A 22050-nucleotide genomic window follows, 5' to 3' on the forward strand; every position below is an offset into this window, starting at 1 on the left:
GGATTTATCCTGGATACTTTTTATATTAGGGGGCTATCATTTTTCAACATCTTTACTGAACTAACTTTGCTGCTAATTAGCACAAAACAGCTATTAGCAGCAAGGCTAGAAGCTAGATGCCTCCCATCTCCTGTGAAGATGGCAGTGATGAAGATGAAAACCCACCATCTCAAAGTGTTTTTGGAGATATATGGCCATTCAGGGAATGAAACCACATGACCGATGTCTCAAACAAATGGATTGGAGGATGCTAACAGACAGCACGCAAGCACCTCAAGCCCTCTATGGAATGTGCTAGCAGCGAAGCCAAAAGAGAGGAGACCCCGACCGACAAGCCAGACCTGAAATCTATATATTAATGAGGAATCTCATCTGCTCATGTGGATGGTCTCCTCAAGACAGAGAAAGGAGCAGCCATGGACTGTGGCTCCATTACAGAGAAGATCAACTTATGGACAGCAAAAGCAGAACATGAGCTCCAACTGAAGAACAGATTAGCGTTACTTTAACAGGACCAGCAAGCTTTTGTGGATTTCGACACCGGTGAGGGATATTAAGGCCTCTACAGCCAATCCGATGTCGGATGTCGTGGCCAACTGTCGCGTCGGCCTAGAAGTCGGCACGTCGGACCGGAAAATGACAGAAGAACACACCGCGAAAGCCGACAGAGACGCCAGCCAACTACTCCGGACCTACTACGCATGCGTCAGAAATACTAGCCATTCATCAGCAGGGATAGTCACTGCCAAGCCTTTCACTTTGATGTCCAATAACGGAGGTCTGTCTTGAATGAGAGTGGTTACTTCGTCTTCTGTCCAGCAAGCCATTATGTCCATAAAGGTGATGTGAAAAATGAGTGAAGTAGATTCAGTTCTTGAGGAATAGCTTTTCACAGTTTGTCCGCTTTCGCCACTTCCCGTACTTGTCTAGTGCACAGCCAATCATTCAGACGACCACTGCCCCCAGACGCCACAACAACCGCTCCAACTTTCTGATGTTGTTCACTACACCAAACAGATGCTGTGTACCGACTGTCCCACGGCTGACGGGGGATTAGTGTGTTGAGGCCTTTAAAGTGGCCTTTGCTACAGGTTATACATACATTGTAGGACACGTTTTCAAGCAAGAGAGTATTTGGTCTTAATAAGCAGGGGATTCAAATTACCGACTGCGACCATTTTTTACAGCTTGCAACACTTGGCACCACATTTCCACACCAACAGAGAAGAATTTGCTCAACAAACAAGTTGATATTTTGGTATCAGTCCTAATAGAAAAACAGTGGCGGCGTGAACCTCATACTTTTTTTTAACACATCTAGATGTACATGCCATGAAATATACCTGGAATTCTGAACTTGTCTCATATTCATCTTTTGTTCCAAAACCCTAATGTCTTCAGTATACAACATAAACAAGGAACTTGACCTTGCGGTTCCAATTATTTGGGAGGTGACTGTAAATGACAACTCAAGCACTAAGTTTATGGAAATCGTGACTGCGTCACCAACAGGGAATGCTGAGACTGTTGTTGAACTTCAGAATAAGTTCACCTGGAAAAGCTCAAATGTCCGTGATGAAAATTTCATGCTGTCCTTAAAGGGTCCAATAAAGGGATTTCTGATTTCTGATTCTGATTTCAAAACAGCAATCAAGCAAAAAGATACCAATCAATATGTGATATGTGGAAATGTGGAGTTAACAATTATTACGTTGCGTGAGAAAAAGATCAAAAGAGTGGTACCAGTACCAGTACCATGCTGCTACTATTAGAATTACAGTTCGTTAACCATAGTATCATTTGCATGAAAATGTATTTTGTTATTTCTGAACCGGGGCGTTTATGAACCAAGATTCCACTGTATTTTTCTTCATCGGTTTGCATGTTGTGCTGGAAGAAATTATGATTATGATTTTTTTAATGTCCTTGCCTTTTAGGACTCGAGTCAGATTGAGCTACTGAAAGAATTGATGGATCTTCAGAAGGACATGGTGGTCATGTTGCTTTCAATGATGGAGGGTATGGCTATCATCTTGTACTCATGGGCTACCTAGTAAGAATGGGGGAAAAAACGCATGGCTTGCTTTTGATTCATTGTTCATAGCTCTTATGCTACAGTATTGACAGGCTCAGCATTGCCACCTATCATCGCTAACCTATCATTAATCTGAAAAGAAATATGTCAGTTGTGTTTTGTTTTTATTGGACGAGATATGTAGTAAATTTCAGTGTTGTTTTTTATTGGCAGGCAACGTTGTTAACGGTACCATTGGAAAGCAGATGGTTGACATGCTGGTGGAATCGTCGAACAATGTCGAAATGATTTTGAAGTTCTTTGATATGTTCCTCAAGCTGAAAGATGTCACCTCCTCAGATGCCTTTAAGGAGTACGACCCTGATGGAAAAGGCAAGTCTGGTTTTCTGAACTGAATGTGAAGCATCTGATCATTTTTAATGGTATTTATTAACTACTGAAATGAAAGGTGTGATATCCAAGAGGGACTTCCAGAAGGCAATGGAGAACCATAAGCACTACACGCAGTCTGAGACTGAGTTCCTTCTCTCCTGTGCTGAAACTGATGAAAATGAACTCTTGGACTATGAGGAATTTGTGGCGCGCTTTCATGAACCAGCTAAGGTAATACAAAATGTTTTCAAATTTGTTCTAAGCCATTCTGTTTGGGTAATTTATGACCCAATTTGATGTAGGTGGTTCACACATCAACGCCTACTTGATGCCGGATGGTTTTTGAGTAGATGGCTAGTTCGTCGATGGACAATGTGAAATTGCCAAGCTTTTGAATACAGTATTTGTCGAGGCAGGCGTTAGAGCTCAACAGTTGAACAATAAACTCCAGAAGATTCCATTTTGTCCATATTTACAAAATGAGTAAGGATCTCTGCCATAACCTTGACTGCTCATTACTATCGTCTTTAGTGTAAATTTAGTTGGGCTTCTTCTGGCTTATTTGTATAGCCGCCAGATCAAAACAATGTCTATAGTTTCTAAAAAGTTTCCAAAATTTATTATTCCAGGGGGAAATTAAGCATTTCTAAATTAAGCATTACTCACTGGTTGGCCAAATTAAAGAAAGCCATTACTGCCATCTCCTGTGGAATCAATGATCAGTATTGAGCGGCTCGGTGGGTGACTGGTTAGCACGTCCGCCCCACAGTTCAGAGGTGCAGGGTTTAAATCCGGCTCCGGCCTTCCTTTTAGGAGTTTGCGTGTTCTCCCCGTGCCTGTGTGGGTTTCCTCCGCGTACTCAGGGTCATGGGTAAGGTGGGACAAGAGGCTTGGTGCATCCCATACTGGTTGATTGCAGTCCATTGCAGGGTGCATATACTGTAAAAAAATTATTATGCGCATTGTTGCAACAAAAGATTTTCTAAATAATATGTAAATTCTTCTTCATCATTGGCTTTGGATGTCTTCAAAATATCCACTGAGAAGGAAACTGTTGTGATTTAAAGGATATTGGCTTCAATGTGGCTGTGTTGTTGACCAACTTGTCAGAGCACATGCCTCATGACAACCGACTGCACACCTTCCTGGAGCTGGCTGAGAGTGTTCTCAACTACTTCCAACCCTACTTGGGTCGCATTGAGATCATGGGCAGTGCCAAGCGTATTGAAAGGGTCTACTTTGAGATCAGTGAGTCCAGCCGAACACAGTGGGAGAAACCTCAGGTAAGATTTCAATTCATATACTTTTAACAATTGACTTGCTTTCTGGTTTTGCTTTGTCAAATCAAACTATTTGTTTCTTATGAAACACAACTTTAGGTTAAGGAATCGAAGCGCCAGTTCATATTTGATGTGGTAAATGAAGGAGGCGAGAAGGAAAAGATGGAATTGTTTGTGAATTTCTGTGAGGATACCATCTTTGAAATGCAACTGGCCGCCCAAATGTCAGACACTGGTGAGCGCTCAGCTGTAAAAGAGGACAGCGAGCAAGAGAAGCCAGATGTGGAAACTCCAGAGACGAGCTTCTTTTCAGTTACCACGGTCCGCATGGCACTAAAAGCGCTGCGCTCCAATGTCATCTTATTGATTAAGGTCAGGCTCCTGAATTCTGGGGATTAGGCAATACACATAAGAACAGCATAAATATAGCGCATTTCATTTAACAAAGCGATTTCCATATGGTGTAATATAAATTAGCCGGAAATTAGAACACAAATTAAAACACATAAATGATAGATGCCAGAAGAAAAGCAGAACTTTACAAGGCTCAGTCTCAATGAACAGGTCTATTTTGGGAAATTTCCATATATAGGGGGTACTGTGGGTTCTAACATGCACCAAGTTATAAGGCACATTGCTGCACATTAAGGAAAGCAAACAGCAAATAAGTCAAACTTCAAAGTTAAAGGCTTTTCAGTGCGCCTTACAGTTAGAAAAATACGGTAGATCATATTTAAGGATAAAAGAAAGCTATTGGGACAGTCTTTGAATTGAAATATTCTTCTTATTGTGCAATTTTAAATTAATTACAAGCTATTATTCAAGTAAATATCTGTTATACGCTTCACAAATTTCACAATTAATTACGTAAAGCTTTTGGAATTAATTAGTAAAAAAAAAGTTAGAACAATTATATTTATATAAATATATATATATATATATATATATATATATATATACACACACACACACACACACACCCGTACAAACACCCCCCCCACACACACACGCACACATTACAGCTTAGATTACAAAAGAAACAACGTGAATAATCAAAGTCCATTAAGTGGACATTTGCAAATTGCAGTTTAGTCTTGCGAACTATTTGGGTAAAAATATCTTACTCCATAATCTGCATTAAAAAATATTAATGCCAATTCTGTTTTGAATTTCTACCTTTACTTTACATCCCTCAAACAATGCACAAAGCACACTTCATACAGAGGGCAAACACCCTGTTTGCACGTGTATATTCCCGGATGACAATAATAATAGTGTTTTGTATATATTCGTTTGTCTTTATACTTTATAGATTTTGATTCCTACATCGCAGTACTACTGATAACTAGTATGCTGAACACCCCAGCATTAAAACCAAGCTTACAGTTTTCATCTCAATTCTCAGGTGCTATCCATGAAGAGTTTGAAGAAGCGGATGAAGAAGATCAAGAGTATGACGTCAAAAGACATGCTCACCACCCTGGTTTCATTCTACTGGTCTGTGTTGCAGGGCCTCCTTCATATAGCGTTCAGTGTGGTTCGAGGATTTTGCAGAATTTTTTACAATAGTATATTCAGAGGCAATCTGGTTGATGGCGCCAAGAGCATAAAGGTATAGAGTTCACATAGTGAAACCATTATCAACATTTAGGGGGGGAAGCAAACACTCAACGTTTATTGGTTCACTCCTCAGGTGTCTGAGCTACTGGCTAACATGCCTGATCCGACCCAGGAGGTAGTCAGACTGGACGGTGAGGACAAGGAGAGAAAATCATCTGACATTAGCTCAGTGAAGGAGGACCTGGCATACTTGGCCGTCAATACCAGTGATACTGAGCTGCTGTCAGACGTTTTTGGCCTGGACTTACGGAGAGAAGGAGGACAATACAAAATCAGTCCCCACGACCCCAATGCCAGTCTCACGGAAATGCTCAACTCCCCACTTCCTTCTCCACCCCCTTGTGCTGCCTCAGCAGCGCCTCCTCCTGAGCTCAGTCAAATGCAACAGGTGAGGATAGAAAATAAGAGTAATCTTATTAACTCGGGTGCAGGCACAAACATTTTTTGAAATTTGAAAAAAATAAAAGCAAGAAAGATTTTTGCTGCCCTTTTATTCACTGTGCTCCCTCTTATTCTGCATTTTGGATTAAAGTTAATTAAATCTACTTGTTTAAGTATACAGCTATATGATGTCATAGATGCTCCAAAATGTTTTCCTGCAAAAGGCATTGTTCTTATTTTCTATATCATGGCAGGAAATGGTTATCTAGAACTGGCACATTTTTGCAGAAGTGTCATTTTGGGACATGCTAGCCAACAACCAGCCATCATGTTACAGTAATGCTGTATAGCTTTTAGATTTAAGTTTAAGTTAAACATTTGAGGTTTTGTTAAACTGGTGAGGTTTTTAAACATCATTTGTCCTGCCTTTTTAGCTCACTGATATATCACTATCAAATTTTGCAATTAGTTAAACAGGTCAGCCTTTTTAAAGGATTTTTAAAGTGATTCCACACAAGTCACATTTTTTTTTATGATTAAAAATGGGAGGGTCTATTTGCTGATAATAGTCAAATTCACAAGTTTTGTTTTTTGAACCAGTCAAAGATCCCTTCTTTGGAGGAGAAGAAGGAAGCAACGCCCGAGAACGCATGTCAATCAAAGAGAAGGTCAGTATTGGTGTTTTCTTTTTTTGGGGGGGATTGCTTTACGGCGATGATAGTGGTCCAGACTGCCCCCCCCGTGTCTGTCTAGATTGTATGATTATGTGCATTGAACATCAGCTTTATTCTGATCCCTTTTAAATTGTGTGTTTATAATGGTTTTGTTTCATCCAGTTATTAATTTGGTCTGACAGTGACACAGAATGTTAATTGAACTGCTGTCATTTAAGGACAATGATGAATATCACTGTGTGTCATCTGCATATCCTTGATAGCCAACATTGTGTTCTAACGCATTTGACCCTAAGGTCAGATACTGTATACAGACTGAACAGAAGTGGTCTAAGGACTGACCCTTGAGGGACCCCACATGTCATGGCCATTCAATCTGATTCCAAACTTCCAACGTTCTTAAAGTAACTCCTTTCCTCCAAGTAGGACCTGGACCATTGTAGGACTGTTCCATTTAATCCCACCCAAGTCTCCAACCTGTTCAACAGTATATTAAGATCAACTCTTTCAAATGCTGCACTGAGATCCAATAAGACTAGCACTGACACCTTCCCTGTATCAGTGTTCAATCTTATAACATTTACTACTTCAACAAGAGCTCTTTCTGTACTGTGAAGAGGCCGGACACCTGATTGAAATTTATCCAGGACCGTTTGAGTTAATGAATTCTCTAAGCTGAATAAAAAAACACTTTCTCGACAATGAAACGTCAACAACTTTCCTTGTGCATGTGTCACACTTTTTACATGTCGTGAGAGAGCTAATATTTCAAGTATAGTATAAAATTCTACGGTATTTTTATCCAAATATTTGTGAGTAAAAAAAATATATATATATTTGCTGTTACCTGCAAAGACCTAAAACAAGCTTGTACCCAAAAAAAAAAAAAAATAATAATAATAAATAAAGCAATTCAGAATGGTAGACCACACACCTTATTTCTTGACTTGGTAAAATCAGCCATGCAAGTGAGCCATGATTCACCCCATCACATACTGCTGGGCCTATGAAAAGTCAGTCTTAAAGAAGACTGCGAGTTGAGCAGAGCTAGTGGGCACCAAAACAGCCGGCTTCTACTTGAGGAAGAGAAGCCCAAAAAGACAATAAGAGCATTTTTCCTCTTCGGTTCAGCACTTAATATGCTACACTTGCTATACAATGCTCTAAACTTGTCAATTAGTGTGCAGATTTTTACATGTTGGGCATGAGTCAGACACATTGACAATCATAAATCTTCACCTTAACAACTTCAAAAAATCAAATGTATTCTGTTTATTAGAACCTAATGTTCTCTCTAATGACTCTCATTGAGCAAAAAATAAACAAATGTTTTTTGTTTTGTTTTTTTTCCCGGTTGCCGATAGGTTTCAACTTTCTGCCATTCACTTTCCACTGGATGTGTGCCACAATAAGAAAGATCACTGTTTTGAAAGTAAATGTGTGAAAGCTTAAAAAGGAAAATGGCTACCAAACAAACAAGCTGTCACTGAAATTTGGTGTGCTTGTACAAATGTGTATACCTACCGGTACACCATATAGCTTGCAGGCGTTGTTTAAAAGGTTTTAAGCCTTTTTTGACAAAACCACAGTTAGATTTTGTGCCGTAATGGAATTTATTGGCTTGAAAGTTGGCCGAAAAAACACCATTGCGAAGCTCCAACAAGTTCACAGAAAGATGGAAAGAGGAGTATACGCGATAAACCTCTGTTCATTTTTCACAATTTCCAGACAAAATAGAAAGATCCAGACGACCATAAAAGATGGACTAAACTTGTTACATTTTTCTTTTATTTTGACAATATCTTGAATCCAAAGGAATAGACAGTGAAACTAATGGATGGACAGAACAAGGGATCAGCCCAATAGAAATCCTTTTGTTGTCGCTGTCACTTTTTAAATGAAGAAACATTTTACACATTGTGTTGGTGTTAATTTTAGTGTGGCATGTCAAATTGCCGATTGATTCCCAGAGTGTTATGTGGCCTTCAGCTCACTTCACTCACATTGTTTTGTGGCCACAACAACCTTTTTATTCAGGCTAGATGTGTTTTGCTGGCGGTTTTGGGGAGTAACACATTCCAAAACTAGTGACTGGAACATTATCTTTATCAGTAACCAAGTAATCCAACATTTTACATGAAACTACAGCGCACTATGAATACATTTTATTACAGTATGTGCTGTCAGCACTAAATATTATATAAAGCATTGCACTTCAGAGGTGCTTTGTGTCACACGGGACCCATCGCCGTCGATCACTGCTCCCACCATCGCTTGGACGAAGGGCTTAATACACATAGGACAGCAACTCACGCCCCGGAGCGATCTCTCATGTGTCTCGTGATCATGGTCAGGCGGCTGGAGCAAGAAAGACTGACAAACAGGCTTCCAAAGGCTTTGCTACTGCATGACGACACAAGTCATTGGCAAATTTGCCTTGCCTTGAAAATTTATAGGAAGCTTCTACTTGACTGGCTGCGTTTGGCTTTTCTTGGAATCATCAGTGTGGTCTCTTTCTTGGCAACTACCTCATGTTATAGCATTGAGACCCTTGGCTAATACATTATGTACTACATGCTTGTTTTTATGGCTAAATTTAGCAGATGCGGATTTTAGTCTGATGCTGATATTTATTTATTATTTTTCTACAAAAAAAAAAAAAGAACATGTGCGACTGTGCCGCAAAAATGATTTGAAACCATTTGTACTTTTCAGGAGTGAACATGAAGAGAAACATGAAAAAATGAAGTCAAAAATGAAAAGGCGTAGGATCTCGAAGGATGAACCTGATTTACAGGAGTCAGCACTCTCAAAGAAAATTATTGCCTATCAGCGGAAAGTCCTGGTATGTTTTTGGGGAGGGGACTTTTTCTTTTTGTTTATCAGCAGGTTTGAAATCATGTGTCGGATTGTGATTTGTGCACCTGTTTTGTTCCTCCCACAGAACTATTTTGCAAGAAATTTTTACAACATGAGGATGCTGGCTCTCTTAGTTGCATTTGCCATAAACTTCATTCTCCTATTCTACAAGGTAATTGTGAACATAAAAGCAAACATGTTTTTAAATAAAATTTAAAAAGGTTGAAATGAATGGCGTAATGTTACAGACGGTCCCAAGGGGTCTTGAAAAGTAACTGTAGTTGAATATCATGATATAATTGTTAAATTAAATGTCAGAGACACTCTCTCTCCACTTCCTAACTTCAAACTTCCCCATGATTTGACATTAACAAATTAACAGTGAAATGTTTGAAATTTTATGTTAACTTTGTGAACTCCTGCCCATGTTAAGATGCAAAATACGACAAACGGTCTGCTTGCATTAATGAAAAGTAGAGTCTTGACCCAAACAAGTGGACCCAATGTGAGAATAGTCGCAGGGAGTAGATTGTTTCATTTTGAAAGAAGTGCACCCCCCCCACCACCCCAAATGAAATTCTATTTTAAAATGCTTTATCTTAATTAGAAAAAAAAAATATTTTAGTGAATTACCTGGTAGGGACTTGTGAGCATATGAACTATGGATTTGGCCAGGATGGCTGCACCAAACAAAAATCATTGGCTTGTCACAGTTTTTTGTAGTTATGTACAAATTAAGCTTTATGAAGCGCTTGTGATAATTTTTGACTACTCTCGATGGCACTATTGGTTTCAAAATGCAGTGGAAATTTTGCCTTCATTTTTAAACCAAGCGCACCATCTAGAGGAGTATAAAATATCACAAGTGCTTCAAGAAGCTTCGTGTCCTATTACTTTTTTGCATGTCCAGTTATGATGGAAAAATGAAATTCAAAATGGTGGCCATTCCGTTAAATTTAGCATCCCGCTCCAAGAGATGTATTTTTTGAGCTCTTGAGCTGTTACATGTGCCTCCCACGTCTTGTAGATTTTGTTGAAACTTACAAATGGGCATTCCTTTGGTAAAACGGGAGCGACTAATAAAGAGACTAATTGTGACAGGTGTAATGTGTGTGCACAATTTCACATGTTCTCACAAATGTTAAGACCATCAAAATATGAATCATTTGTCATGTAAAAAAAACTGTCCCGTCATCACAGCAACAGCGTTTTGCAAAATAAAAACTTTGCTTTTCGTTTCATTGTGAAATTCTTCAGATGAAACACCCACAGTTTTAAGACATACGGACAAAATCTCTGGGTGAAGTTCTTTGACCTCAATACAGGATATGAATGGGGCCAATTTGGAAAGTAAACACAAAATGATCACCTTCCTTTGAGGTTTAGTATATGGTTCCAAAAGAACTTTTGTAGGTTTTGGTCAAACGTAGTAACACTGGGCTTGTTTTGATAAAAATTTGAAGAGGGCGATACTCAGTCATTTTTGAAAAAACAAAATATTGATTATTTTGCCAGACCTGATTTGTGTGCAAAATTTCATGATTTTTCATGCTTGTTTAAATCCTTAAAATCTATTTTTTTTCTTGGCGAACTGCAAGTTACCCTGGCTCCTGTTAGGTTTTGCATATCAGTTCAAGAGTCGCTCTTTGTTCGGTCTTTGGCTTTTACATATACCTACAGCTTTTTGAAGATCTAGGTGTAACCGGTCTACTTCATTAAAGATTTGTAGGGATTGAGCGCTATGGTGCCATTTATTTTTTAAATCGACAACTTTCTAACTTTGTTTTAACATCATGAAGGCCTAAACACTTTTTCTTACTTTCTGGTGCTTGAGTACTGACAAAATATACTTTGTGGTAAAAAAATAAAACCGGTTTGTCTTCCGCACTGTTTAAATCTCGATATATTAGCATGATGAGCCCCTTTCTCTGACATAAGAATGATCAATGTAATTTTATATTTTTAGTTAATTAGAAATATAAACTCTTCATTCTGTTTTCCATTAAATGTGTCAATATATCAATTGTTATAAATCAATTGTTATATTTAGGTTTCTACATCCTCATCAGTGGCTGAGGAAGTGATCTCAAACAGCCAACCAGACAGTACCATTCAGTGGGACAATCTGGGCAGTGAGCCTGTGGTCGAGATGACAGATGGAGTAATGGATGACCTCGGAGAGCCGTTGAAGTTAGCTATGGTCCATTTTGTCTTGGAGGAGGGCAGCGGTTACATGGAGCCAACACTGCGAATCTTGGCTATCCTTCACACAGTCATCTCTTTCTTCTGTATCATTGGATATTATTGTCTCAAGGTATGCAGTTTGCTGTTGTATAAATGTGTATGATATCCTCAAGTCATGATTAAATTGGAGTAGTTGCAATAAAGAACAGTATAAAGAAGGACCTACACAGTGCTCCAATTCGAATATGAAAACTTCTATAACAGTACACAATTTTGAAAACATTTAGATTTTATGATGCAAAAAGGAACGCAATAATAACAGGTATTTATCTTAAAGAAAAGAAGAAAAACTCAACATGTGAAACAACTCCAAAGAAATTAATAGTTTTTTTTTATTTTGTTTATCTACTGTACCGTATTTATACTTTGAAAAATAAAAATCAGACTTACATTCATTTCTCAAAAATCTGGACCCTGCCAAATTACAAAAAGCTTTATCTCAGATGCCAAATGATAAATCAACTTGACCAGATGGTTGCTGTATTGAATTTTCCAAATATGTATATTTTGTCCTCACTACTTTACAGATTTACATGCGAATGCAAACTACATCACAAATTTCATCACACATGAAATCAGATAATTTATGAATGCATTCCCACGTTAACCTGATAAAAACCTAACCTATTCATTCCTCTATTGCCCCATCACAAAGAAACACATTCTTCAATCATCACTTAAGTTCTGACCACCACTTCAACATACACGGAGCCCAAATGACAACAACAACCGGCATCAATGGCTTATTGTGTCTGCAATCACAGCAGAGCACAACCTTTCCCTGATCCCTGCTGCAGAGTGAAATATGTGCCATGAATGAGGCAATAAAATACAATGTGGACTGCATTAAAATGTCTTCTTCAAATTTTCATCTAGTATCAATATTCTTCCATTACAGAGGGCCCTATACCCGCTAAAATTCATCAGAATGTAAAAATTTGAAAAGGGCCCCTATTATTGACACATACCGGTTACTTTAATGCATCCGATGATGCGCAAAGTTCCGAAATTATTTATTCTAGTCTCATTCTTCATACATTAAAACAGGTGTGGGCAAACTACGGCCCGGGGGCCACATGATAAATGTTTTGATCTGGCCCGCCAAACTTGAAAAAAATTAAATCAATAAACTTTGTTAATGTTTTATTTTCTTAATACTGTGGAGTGTCAAAGACAGATATTTTGTTGAATTGCTTTTGTTAATTTTCATTTAAAATTAATTGTATTTTTTCTCTGATGAGGTGAGGTTACCAAAACACTCCATCCATCTGCGTCTGGTCCAGCCCCTCTGTCAAATTTTAGAACCCATTGTGGCCCGCCAATCAAAATGTTTGCCCACCCCTGCATTAAAAAAATCTTTTGTTGGTTACTAGTCACACAAATCCATGTAGCATAAATTGGGTCCATTCATTATTTAATTCATTGAGGATGACTCGAGTTTCATGCCTGCACTAACCTCAAGTGCCTTTAGGGGCACCACGTTGGTTTTTGGATTATTTTTCAAAAGGTAATGACGAAAAAACTCTTTCAATCAACCTTTTCCTGGGAAGGATGCTACATTTGGAGAGTTTTGAGTTTGTTTTTCAGCTCAGATGCGCACTATTATTTTCTAGCCAACATGGGAATTGGAAGAGGTACATCCCAAATAAAACTGATGACTGAGATCATGTGAAGAACAAAGATTTCAAACGTAATAGGATATAAAATTTAATTTGACAATAAAAAACAAAAATGAACAATCTTCGCACGAGGTAGTGTGAACATTCTAGCCGGACAAACATGGGACTCATAAGTTTAACCTCTTCAACCTAAATTTAGACACTAACTATACATTCTGGTAAATTCTGCAAATGTTGCACTCATAGTTGGGCGGAATTGACCCCAACTGAGATGCTGAACACCGCTGAGCTGGATGGTTATACGTTGATTGGTGATGGCTTGTGTTTTGTTGGTCCTTGGTAGGGGGACCAGACTAGAGTCTTGTTTAGCAGGGGTAAATACAAACAGTGGAAACCCACCGACCTCTTTGGCATGTCCTTCTTTGAAGCTTCATTTGTAGGCATACAATTTCTGGAGGTTAACTGTGGACACATGTCAGTGTAATGTTCGCATTTCACAACGTTTTTTTGGTTTGTCTTATTGTAACCTAAATAAATAACGAAAATAACTTATTTATTCACTGAAACTGTGCAACTACTAAGATAGCACTCTCCCTGTGGTGTGACTGGTCATTGTGGGTATTGTGCATATGGGAAAATGTGTCATGTAGGTTCCATTGGTGATCTTTAAACGTGAAAAGGAGGTAGCCAGGAAGTTGGAGTTTGATGGCCTTTACATCACCGACCAGCCATCTGAGGATGACATCAAAGGACAGTGGGACAGACTGGTTATTAACACACAGTAAGTGGAGGCTGCCTTTATTTTAAGTGAAAGAACTACACTAGGATTTTGGAGCTTAAAGATCTGTTCCAAACAACAGGTCAGAAAATTACTCGTTCCTTTTAAAATCAACTACTCCCCCCGTTTATAGGTTCTGGCCTATTTAAATTATATTTTTTTGCAAATTACTCAATAATGTAATGATCATCCTATTGATTATCATCTTAACCGGGAAAAAAGTGGACCAGCTCGTCACCTTCAGGATCCATGAGATATGGAGAGGGCATTCCATCGTGTATCTCAGGGGTCCTGTGGAGGGTGCTCTGGAAGTATGGTGTACCAGACCCCCTTATACAGGTTGTTTGGACCCTGTACAGTTGGTGTCAGTTTGGTCTGTGTTGCTGGTTCAGATGGATTTGATTCCAGTGAGAGTTAGACCCTTTGCCACAGTTTCTGTTCATTATTTACTGTTTATGCACACTGCTTGGGACTGTCTCCCGGCTGGACTGGGAAAATATTGGGAACACCCCCCCCCCCCCCCCCCCCCCCCCGGAGGAGCTAGAGTCTTGGCTTATCTGCTTAGATTGTTGCCCCCTTGGTCTGACCCCGGCTAAGCAGACAAATATTGATGGCTGGACTGATGGATGGTTGAAAAAGGAAGGCCATGCTATAATTTGCCTCAAGACTGTAGATAAGCCTGCAAAAAATATAATATTTAATGGCCGTCTCAGTTCCTATCTTCTGTAAGTAGCAAGGGTCCACTGTACATCTGTCCATCCATTATCTGAGCCGCTTCTCGTCACAAGGGTCGCAGGGGTGCTGCAGCCTATCCCAGCAGTCTTCGGGCAGTAGGCAGGGTACACCATGAACTGGTTGACAGCCAATCACAGGGCACACAAAGACACACCTAGGGACAATTTGGAGTGTTAATCAACCTACCGAGCATGTTTTTTGGAATGTGGAAAACCAAAGTACCAGGAGAAAACACACGCAGGCACGGGGAGAACATGTAAACTCCACACAGGAAGGCCGCAGCCGGAATCAAACCCTGAAACAGCAGAAAAGTTTGAAATAGTTTTGAAAGATTCATTTTGTGAGTTGGATGGAGTTATTATAATTAAATCGGATGCATAGAAATCAACATGCACTGACCTATTAGCCTGGATTTGTTTATGTACTCTTTGCAGTATTCTTGTTGCTCAAGGTGAAAAAAATATTGGGTGGAATGGTTGCGAGAGGAAGCATCCTTGTCAATTCCCTTTGTGAAGTGTAATACTCGATGAGCTGATCCCATTTGTAATAGCTATAGCGTTATATTGTCACTATACACACGTTACTATATCGTATGAAATATTTTTAGTGGATAGACATTTCTCAGAATCCAAAATTTCCAATTTCCATGTGGGATGGTATTTTTATTTGTTGTTTCCGAAAGCCCAAGTCAAAGAAGGATTGACAGGACATTGCCTTGTTGCACTTTTTTTGTATTTTTGTAATTGCAGGTTTATATCAAATCAAGCGACATTGATACTTCTAGTCAATTAAACCTTCGCTTTATCATTTTTAGATCTTTCCCGAACAACTACTGGGATAAGTTTGTGAAGCGTAAGGTAGGTTTCTTTGACAATTTGATATGCAAAATTCTGTCCTCAGATTCTATGAAAAAGATTCATAGAATTTTACTCTGACTTTCCACAGGTGATGGATAAATATGGAGAATTTTATGGTCATGACAGGATCAGCGAACTTTTGGGATTGGACAAGGCTGCACTGGACTTCAGTGATGCTCATAAAAAAAGGAAGCCCCGAAAAGACAGCTACCTGGCTGCTGTGTGAGTACACCTCCTTTGTCTTAGAGTCTGTGGAGCAGTTTCTGAATTTGTTGGTACGACTGAAATTTAGCATGTGTGTAAAAACGTGCAGACTCCTGTCATAGGTACACGAGTAAGTAATGAACGTCGGTCGATAAGTCCCACCTCTTCTAAAACTGCCATGCTCATGCACATTGAGCTTTATTTGAATTCAGAAACACCTCCAATTGACTATTCTGTATATAATAGCAGCAACTGAGGTGCTTGTCTGAGATTTGGATACAAATAAAAAGTACTGTTTGGAACAAATCATGCAGGTCTTGCAAAAGACAAAAAATATTGGCAAATTTGGGTAAAATTTGGGTGCTATTTCAGGCTATTTCCTGCCATGTAACAGTGTTATTTGAAATTTAAAATTACATCAATCAATATTATTCAATCAACAAAACTATTTCCAATAATATGCTATATTTTGAAGAATGCACTTTTGTATTTATATAACTGCTTCTTTGTAAATCATTGGTAAGACCTTAGATAATATTTAATATAATATGTAACATATACCCAACAGGGGACTATTAATAGTTCGTTAAAAATGGTAAAAAAAAAAAAAAGTTTCAACGCACTTTATGGCATTAGCAACAAAACAAACCACATGAAGATTTCTTAATTGTGTTTTAAAGTGTGTTCATAATTGTAGTAATAGGTATTTAGGACTACATGTCCCATAATGCTTTGTATTGAAGTGTGGGGTGGAAGGGTCTTCCGGGGAATGACTAAACAGTGTGTTAACAAGTACTCGCCGTGTCTCGTGTGATTATTATACATGGTGTCAGAAGTGGCGAACTGCAAGTCTTCACAATTATTGTCGGGTCAGTAAAGTGTAGTTGGCTGCCGGAAGACGTTTTTCGGGCAGTTGCAACGTAAATGACCGGCGTGGAAGACGACGGCAGGTAGCTTCGGCGTTAGCTGCTATTTTTGCCGCGTTGCTAGGATACGGCTCGGCACGGCGCGAAAAGAAAAAGTAAAGAGAGGAACTTCAAGCGGATGTCCTGAACGTTAAGAAACCAGGGATTCATCAGCTGGGATGGCGACAACAGTGCAGTTATCCCCCCCGGAGCCATTTGACTTTTCCTGTCCGTCAAGTTGGCCAAAGTGGATCAGAAGATTTGAAAGGTTTCGTATTGCAACTGCGTTGGATGGAAAAACTGATGAATATCAAGTAAACTCACTCCTGTATGCGATGGGAGACGCAGCTGATGACGTTTTAGCGGTTTTGCCGTTAAATTCTGAAGATAAGAAGCACTATGAAGCTGTTAAAGCAGCATTTGAAAACCACTACGTGGGAAAACACAACGTCATTTTTGAACGAGCACAATTCAACTCCAGACGTCAACAAGATGGCGAGCAGGCTGAGTCATTTATCACAGCAGTACACAAACTAGCAGAAAATTGTGGATTTGGAGTGCTTAAAGAGGAACTTATACGGGACCGGATTGTAGTTGGAATTAAGGACAAAAGACTGTCAGAACAGCTACAAATGGACTCAGAGTTAACACTGTCCAAAGCTATACAAAAAGTCAGGCAGAGTGAAACTGTGAAGATGCAGCAAACGATTTTACACAGCAGCTCTGCAGAGGACAATAGACTGAACATGGACGCTATAAAGATAAACACAAAGAAAGGAAAAATTCAAACTAAGCAAGTTCCAAAGGAGTGCAGCAGGTGTGGTCGCAAGAACAAACACTCTTGGAAAGATTGTCCAGCCCGAGAAGTACAGTGCAGAAAATGTCAGAAAAAAGGACATTTTGCTGTAGTTTGTTGCAGTAGTGAAGCTGTAGGGCTCAGGGAAGTCACAGAAAACCAAGATTATGCAGACAGCGAGGAATGTGTGTTCTTGGGCGAGATTGATGCAGTGAAGTCAAAGCCCTGGGTTGAAAAGGTCAAGTTAAATGGGGAAAATATTCAGTTTAAACTTGACACAGGGGCAGATGTTACTACCATGCCAGTGAGACTGTACAGACGTGAGAGGGATGGTAAACTACTCCCATCTAAAAAGAAACTTCTTGGGCCAGCTCGTTACCCACTTGAAGCGAAGGGCTGCTTTAGGGCACAGTTGGCAGCAAAAGGTCACTGCACATCTCAAGATGTCTACCTAGTTTCAGGTTTAGTCCAGCCACTGTTAGGTAGACCAGCTTGTGAGGCATTGGGGTTAGTTTACAGAGTGGACACAGTCAAAGACACTGAGATAGATTTTAGGGCAGCATACCCAACAGTGTTTAGGGGTTTGGGCAAGTTGAAGGAGCCTTATCGCATTGAGCTAGAGCAGGGAGCCATACCTGTTGCTCTTTCCGCCCCACGGCGTGTTCCTCTTCCCCTCCGGGATGCAGTCAGGGAAGAAATAATGAGGATGGAAGAAATGGGAGTTATTTCAAAAATAACTGAGCCGACAGAATGGTGATCTGGCATTGTTGTTGTCCCCAGACCAGGAAACAAGTCACCCAGAATATGCGTGGATCTTACCCCCCTGAATAACTTTGTGAAAAGAGAACGGCATATTCTTCCTGCAGTGGATCAGTCTCTTGCTATGATGAAAGATGCCAGAGTGTTTACAAAGTTGGATGCTCGCTCTGGATTTTGGCAAGTCCCGCTCGCTTTGGAGTCACGGCCACTCACAACTTTCATCACGCCGTTTGGGAGGTACCATTTTAACCGCCTTCCTTTTGGCATAGCATCGGCACCAGAGCATTTCCAAAGGAGGATGTCGCAGATGCTGGAAGAGTTGGATGGAGTAATCTGTCATGCTGATGATGTGCTTGTATATGGCAGAGATAGGCAAGAGCATGACCAGAGATTGCATCGTGTGCTCCAAACCTTCCAGAAGGAGGGCCTCACTCTTAATGAGAAGTGTGAGTTCGCTAAATGCGAGATCTTGTTTGTTGGACACAAGGTTTCACATAAAGGCATCGAGGCTGACCCGCAAAAGGTGAAGGCTATCCAGCAGCTCCCACAGCCAAAATGTGTGGAAGATGTGCGACGTCTCATGGGCATGGCAAACTACCTCGCCAAGTTCATGCCACAGTTGGCTACCACAACTACACCGCTTAAGGAGCTGCAAAAGGGGAGAAATGAATGGATTTGGGCTGAGCCACAGGAAACGGCGTTCCAGAAGCTTAAGGAGATTCTAAGCTCTCCTGAGGTGCTCGCTCAGTACTCCAATACAGCAGAAACAAGAGTTGCTGCAGATGCATCACCTTTTGGTATTGGAGCTGTACTCACACAAAAACAGTCAGACGACACATGGCGTCCAGTGACATACATTTCAAGAGGACTAACAGACACTGAGAGGCGCTATGTGCAGATTGAAAAAGAAGCGCTTGCTGTCACGTGGGCGTGTGAAAGACTTTCATCTTATCTTATGGGGCTACAATTCACTCTGGTAACAGACCACAAACCCCTTGTCCCTCTTTTGAGCACAAGAGGATTGGATGACCTTCCACCGCGCATCTTACGATTCAGGCTTAGATTGCTGCGCTTTACTTTCAAGATCATCCATGTTCCGGGAAAAACCCTAGTCACAGCTGACGCGCTGTGACGCGCTCCAGTTGGAGGTCCGCCCTCTGCAGGAGATCTACAGTTGGAAAAGGACGTGGAGGTTTTCGTGGACACTCTTGTTAGCTGTCTTCCAGCTACGGACAAAAGGCTGGACGAGATAAGGTCCGCACAGGAAAAAGATGAGCTGTGCCGGAAAATAAGGGACTATTGCGGTGTCGGTTGGCCAGAGAAATGCAGGCTAGACCCAGAGCTGAAAGTGTACTGGCAACACAGGATGGACTTAAATGTGTGTCACAGTCTTCTCATGAAAGGAGAAAGACTTTGGATCCCACCACTTTTGAGAGCGGACATTCTGCAACGTCTGCATGTAGGCCATCAAGGAATTTCCAAATGCAGAGCAAGAGCCAAGGAATCTGTATGGTGGCCCGGCATCTCGGTACAGATAGACAAAGTGGTGGGTGATTGTGATACATGCAGAAAATACAGAATACAGAACCGGGAACCATTGGTAACCACTCCACTTCCGGACCGCCCGTGGCAGAAGGTTGGAATGGATCTGTTCGAATGGTCAAAGAAGCATTATGTTTTGATTGTTGACTTTTTCTCGAGGTACATTGAAGTTGCACAACTCAAACATATGACCGCAGATGTCACTATCAAGGCTGTCAAGGAGGCCTTTGCTCGACACGGAACTCCAGAGACGGTGATATCGGATAACGGACCACAGTTTTCATCTGAGCAGTTTAAACAGTTCGCGAAAGAGTTCCAGTTCACCCATGTCACGAGCAGCCCCCATTACCCCCAAGCCAATGGAGAGGCCGAACGTGCAGTCCGCACAGTCAAGGAGCTGTGGAAAAAAGATATGGATCTTCACAGGGCGCTGCTGGCATACAGGGCCACCCCTCTGGAACACGGGTTCTCGCCTGCTCAGCTGTTAATGGGAAGAAACCTGCGCACGACCTTGCCTCAATTTACTACCAAACTGGATCCCAAGTGGCCGGACTGGCTGGCTTTTCGGAAGAAAGAGGAAGAGCGGAGGCGTGAGCAGGAAAAACACTACAATCGGAGACACCGGACACGACCACTCTCACAACTAACAACGGGACAGAAAGTTTGGATTACATCGGAAGCATCTTCAGGCGAAGTACTTGGACCTGCCAACACTCCCAGATCCTACATGGTAGAGACTGACAGGGGGATTCTCAGGAGAAACCGAAGTCACCTTCGACCTACAGGGACTATTACGAGGTTCGGTCGTGTCGTGAGGCCTCGTGATAGATTGGATTTGTGAATGATGCTGATTGTTCATTTAAATGGAAAGCAAGTAGTTTAAAATGCTGTTCAGAAGAATAACAAGAAAAAAATAATATGGTGTTTCTGTCAATGTTTAGAACAGAAAGAAAATGTTTACATTACTTTAATGGTTATGCAAATTATGCCTGTTTACTTGTAGGATTACGTTCAACTAAAAGGAGGAGGTGTAGTAATAGGTATTTAGGACTACATGTCCCATAATGCTTTGTATTGAAGTGTGGGGTGGAAGGGTCTTCCGGGGAATGACTAAACAGTGTGTTAACAAGTACTCGCCGTGTCTCGTGTGATTATTATACAATAATCACATCTCAATAGCAATTAGTGAAGTTCCCATGAGTCAGGTCAAAAGTTTCCTTCCATATCTTGCAACTTGCGGCAAATGACAATATAGAAAGTAATGAAACGTTCAACTCGCCCCACTTCTGTTTTTTCCATTTTTCATTTGTGCACAAAATCAGAAATCAGAAAGCAATTTATCTGTTTTTCAAATTTTTCTTGGAAGAAATTTGGACAAAACATGTCAAGAACGAATGATACATGGCTTGAGGGCAGGCAAGTTATATGGATAACAAGATTGCAGGTCGACTGACACGTCACTATCGTACACGTGCAGCCAGCTTTCCTACGTACTTTTTCAAGTGTTGCTTCTTTATGGTCACTTCTCTAAAAAAATAAGAGACTTTCGGCTACCAGGTGGCTCCTTAACTCATTCACTACCAGCCGAGTAAAAAAAAAAAAAAAAAAAAGGATCTTTGACATCTTTAGCCGTCAATGGTATTAAACGATTAATTTTTGTCTTGCTTCAAATAATTCAATATCAAATTATGAGTAAAATTAATTACTTCATAAAACAAATACAAACTATCAAATATGTCTCATTTGCATTGATTTAATAATTCCACACAGTATGTAGTGCCACACAAATGAAGTGTAAATCCAATCACAAAGGACCATTAAAAAAAAGTGTAATGTTTTTGTGTGTTGCTGTACTATTGTATGTGGAGCAAAAGTTAAAGTAGACAGTTAAACGTTCATAAGCAGCATGGACATTTACCTTTTGATTTCGCCTCAACTCCAGTAACGGGGCTAACAGGTTGTTTGCATAACAGAAAAAAAGATGAAGGAAAAAAAAGGTTTTTGATTTATTGGTTTAGCTGACTCATAAACAGGAATGATGAGAGCGTTTGTGATAGGAGCATTTGAAATCCGACATTGCTGCTGCGATGCGTTTCATGACATCATCTCTCTTGTTCTGTTTCACGCATTTATCATATTGTATACTTTCTTTTAAGTTCAATCAAAGATTTATTAGTCGCGAGTTAACTAAAAATAACCTTTCTTTGAGGACATACATGACAGCTTTGTGATGATAAATAATTTTGGGTGCATGGTTGGCTTAAATGAAGATGACTGTAGCTACAGCAAAATCTAAATGGAATTTGAGAATCTGCAATTAAACCTTTTTCTTTCCAAAGTTTTGCATAAAGGTTGTTTGGTTTTGCCGGGTTGGAAAATGAACTGTGAAA

General features: G+C 40.2%; 1 protein-coding gene across 1 annotated transcript in view; it reads left to right on the forward strand.

The window, feature by feature from the left end:
- ryr2a (ryanodine receptor 2a (cardiac)) overlaps window positions 1-22050 on the forward strand; it is a 156175-nt gene that overhangs the window by 122093 nt on the left and 12032 nt on the right. Inside the window, exons 94-107 of the mRNA XM_088284276.1 lie at window positions 1938-2019; window positions 2249-2407; window positions 2484-2638; window positions 3475-3690; window positions 3787-4059; window positions 5093-5299; window positions 5381-5695; window positions 6289-6356; window positions 9078-9207; window positions 9307-9393; window positions 11272-11535; window positions 13735-13865; window positions 15412-15454; window positions 15543-15676. Coding sequence (XP_088140402.1) covers window positions 1938-2019; window positions 2249-2407; window positions 2484-2638; window positions 3475-3690; window positions 3787-4059; window positions 5093-5299; window positions 5381-5695; window positions 6289-6356; window positions 9078-9207; window positions 9307-9393; window positions 11272-11535; window positions 13735-13865; window positions 15412-15454; window positions 15543-15676 — 2264 coding nt within the window. The remainder of the gene's footprint in view (window positions 1-1937; window positions 2020-2248; window positions 2408-2483; window positions 2639-3474; window positions 3691-3786; window positions 4060-5092; window positions 5300-5380; window positions 5696-6288; window positions 6357-9077; window positions 9208-9306; window positions 9394-11271; window positions 11536-13734; window positions 13866-15411; window positions 15455-15542; window positions 15677-22050) is intronic.

This window comes from Idiotropiscis lumnitzeri, chromosome 20 (genome assembly GCF_059441095.1).
Source record: "Idiotropiscis lumnitzeri isolate Australia: NSW breed Sydney's pygmy pipehorse chromosome 20, RoL_Ilum_1.0, whole genome shotgun sequence".
Lineage (NCBI taxonomy): Eukaryota > Metazoa > Chordata > Actinopteri > Syngnathiformes > Syngnathidae > Idiotropiscis > Idiotropiscis lumnitzeri.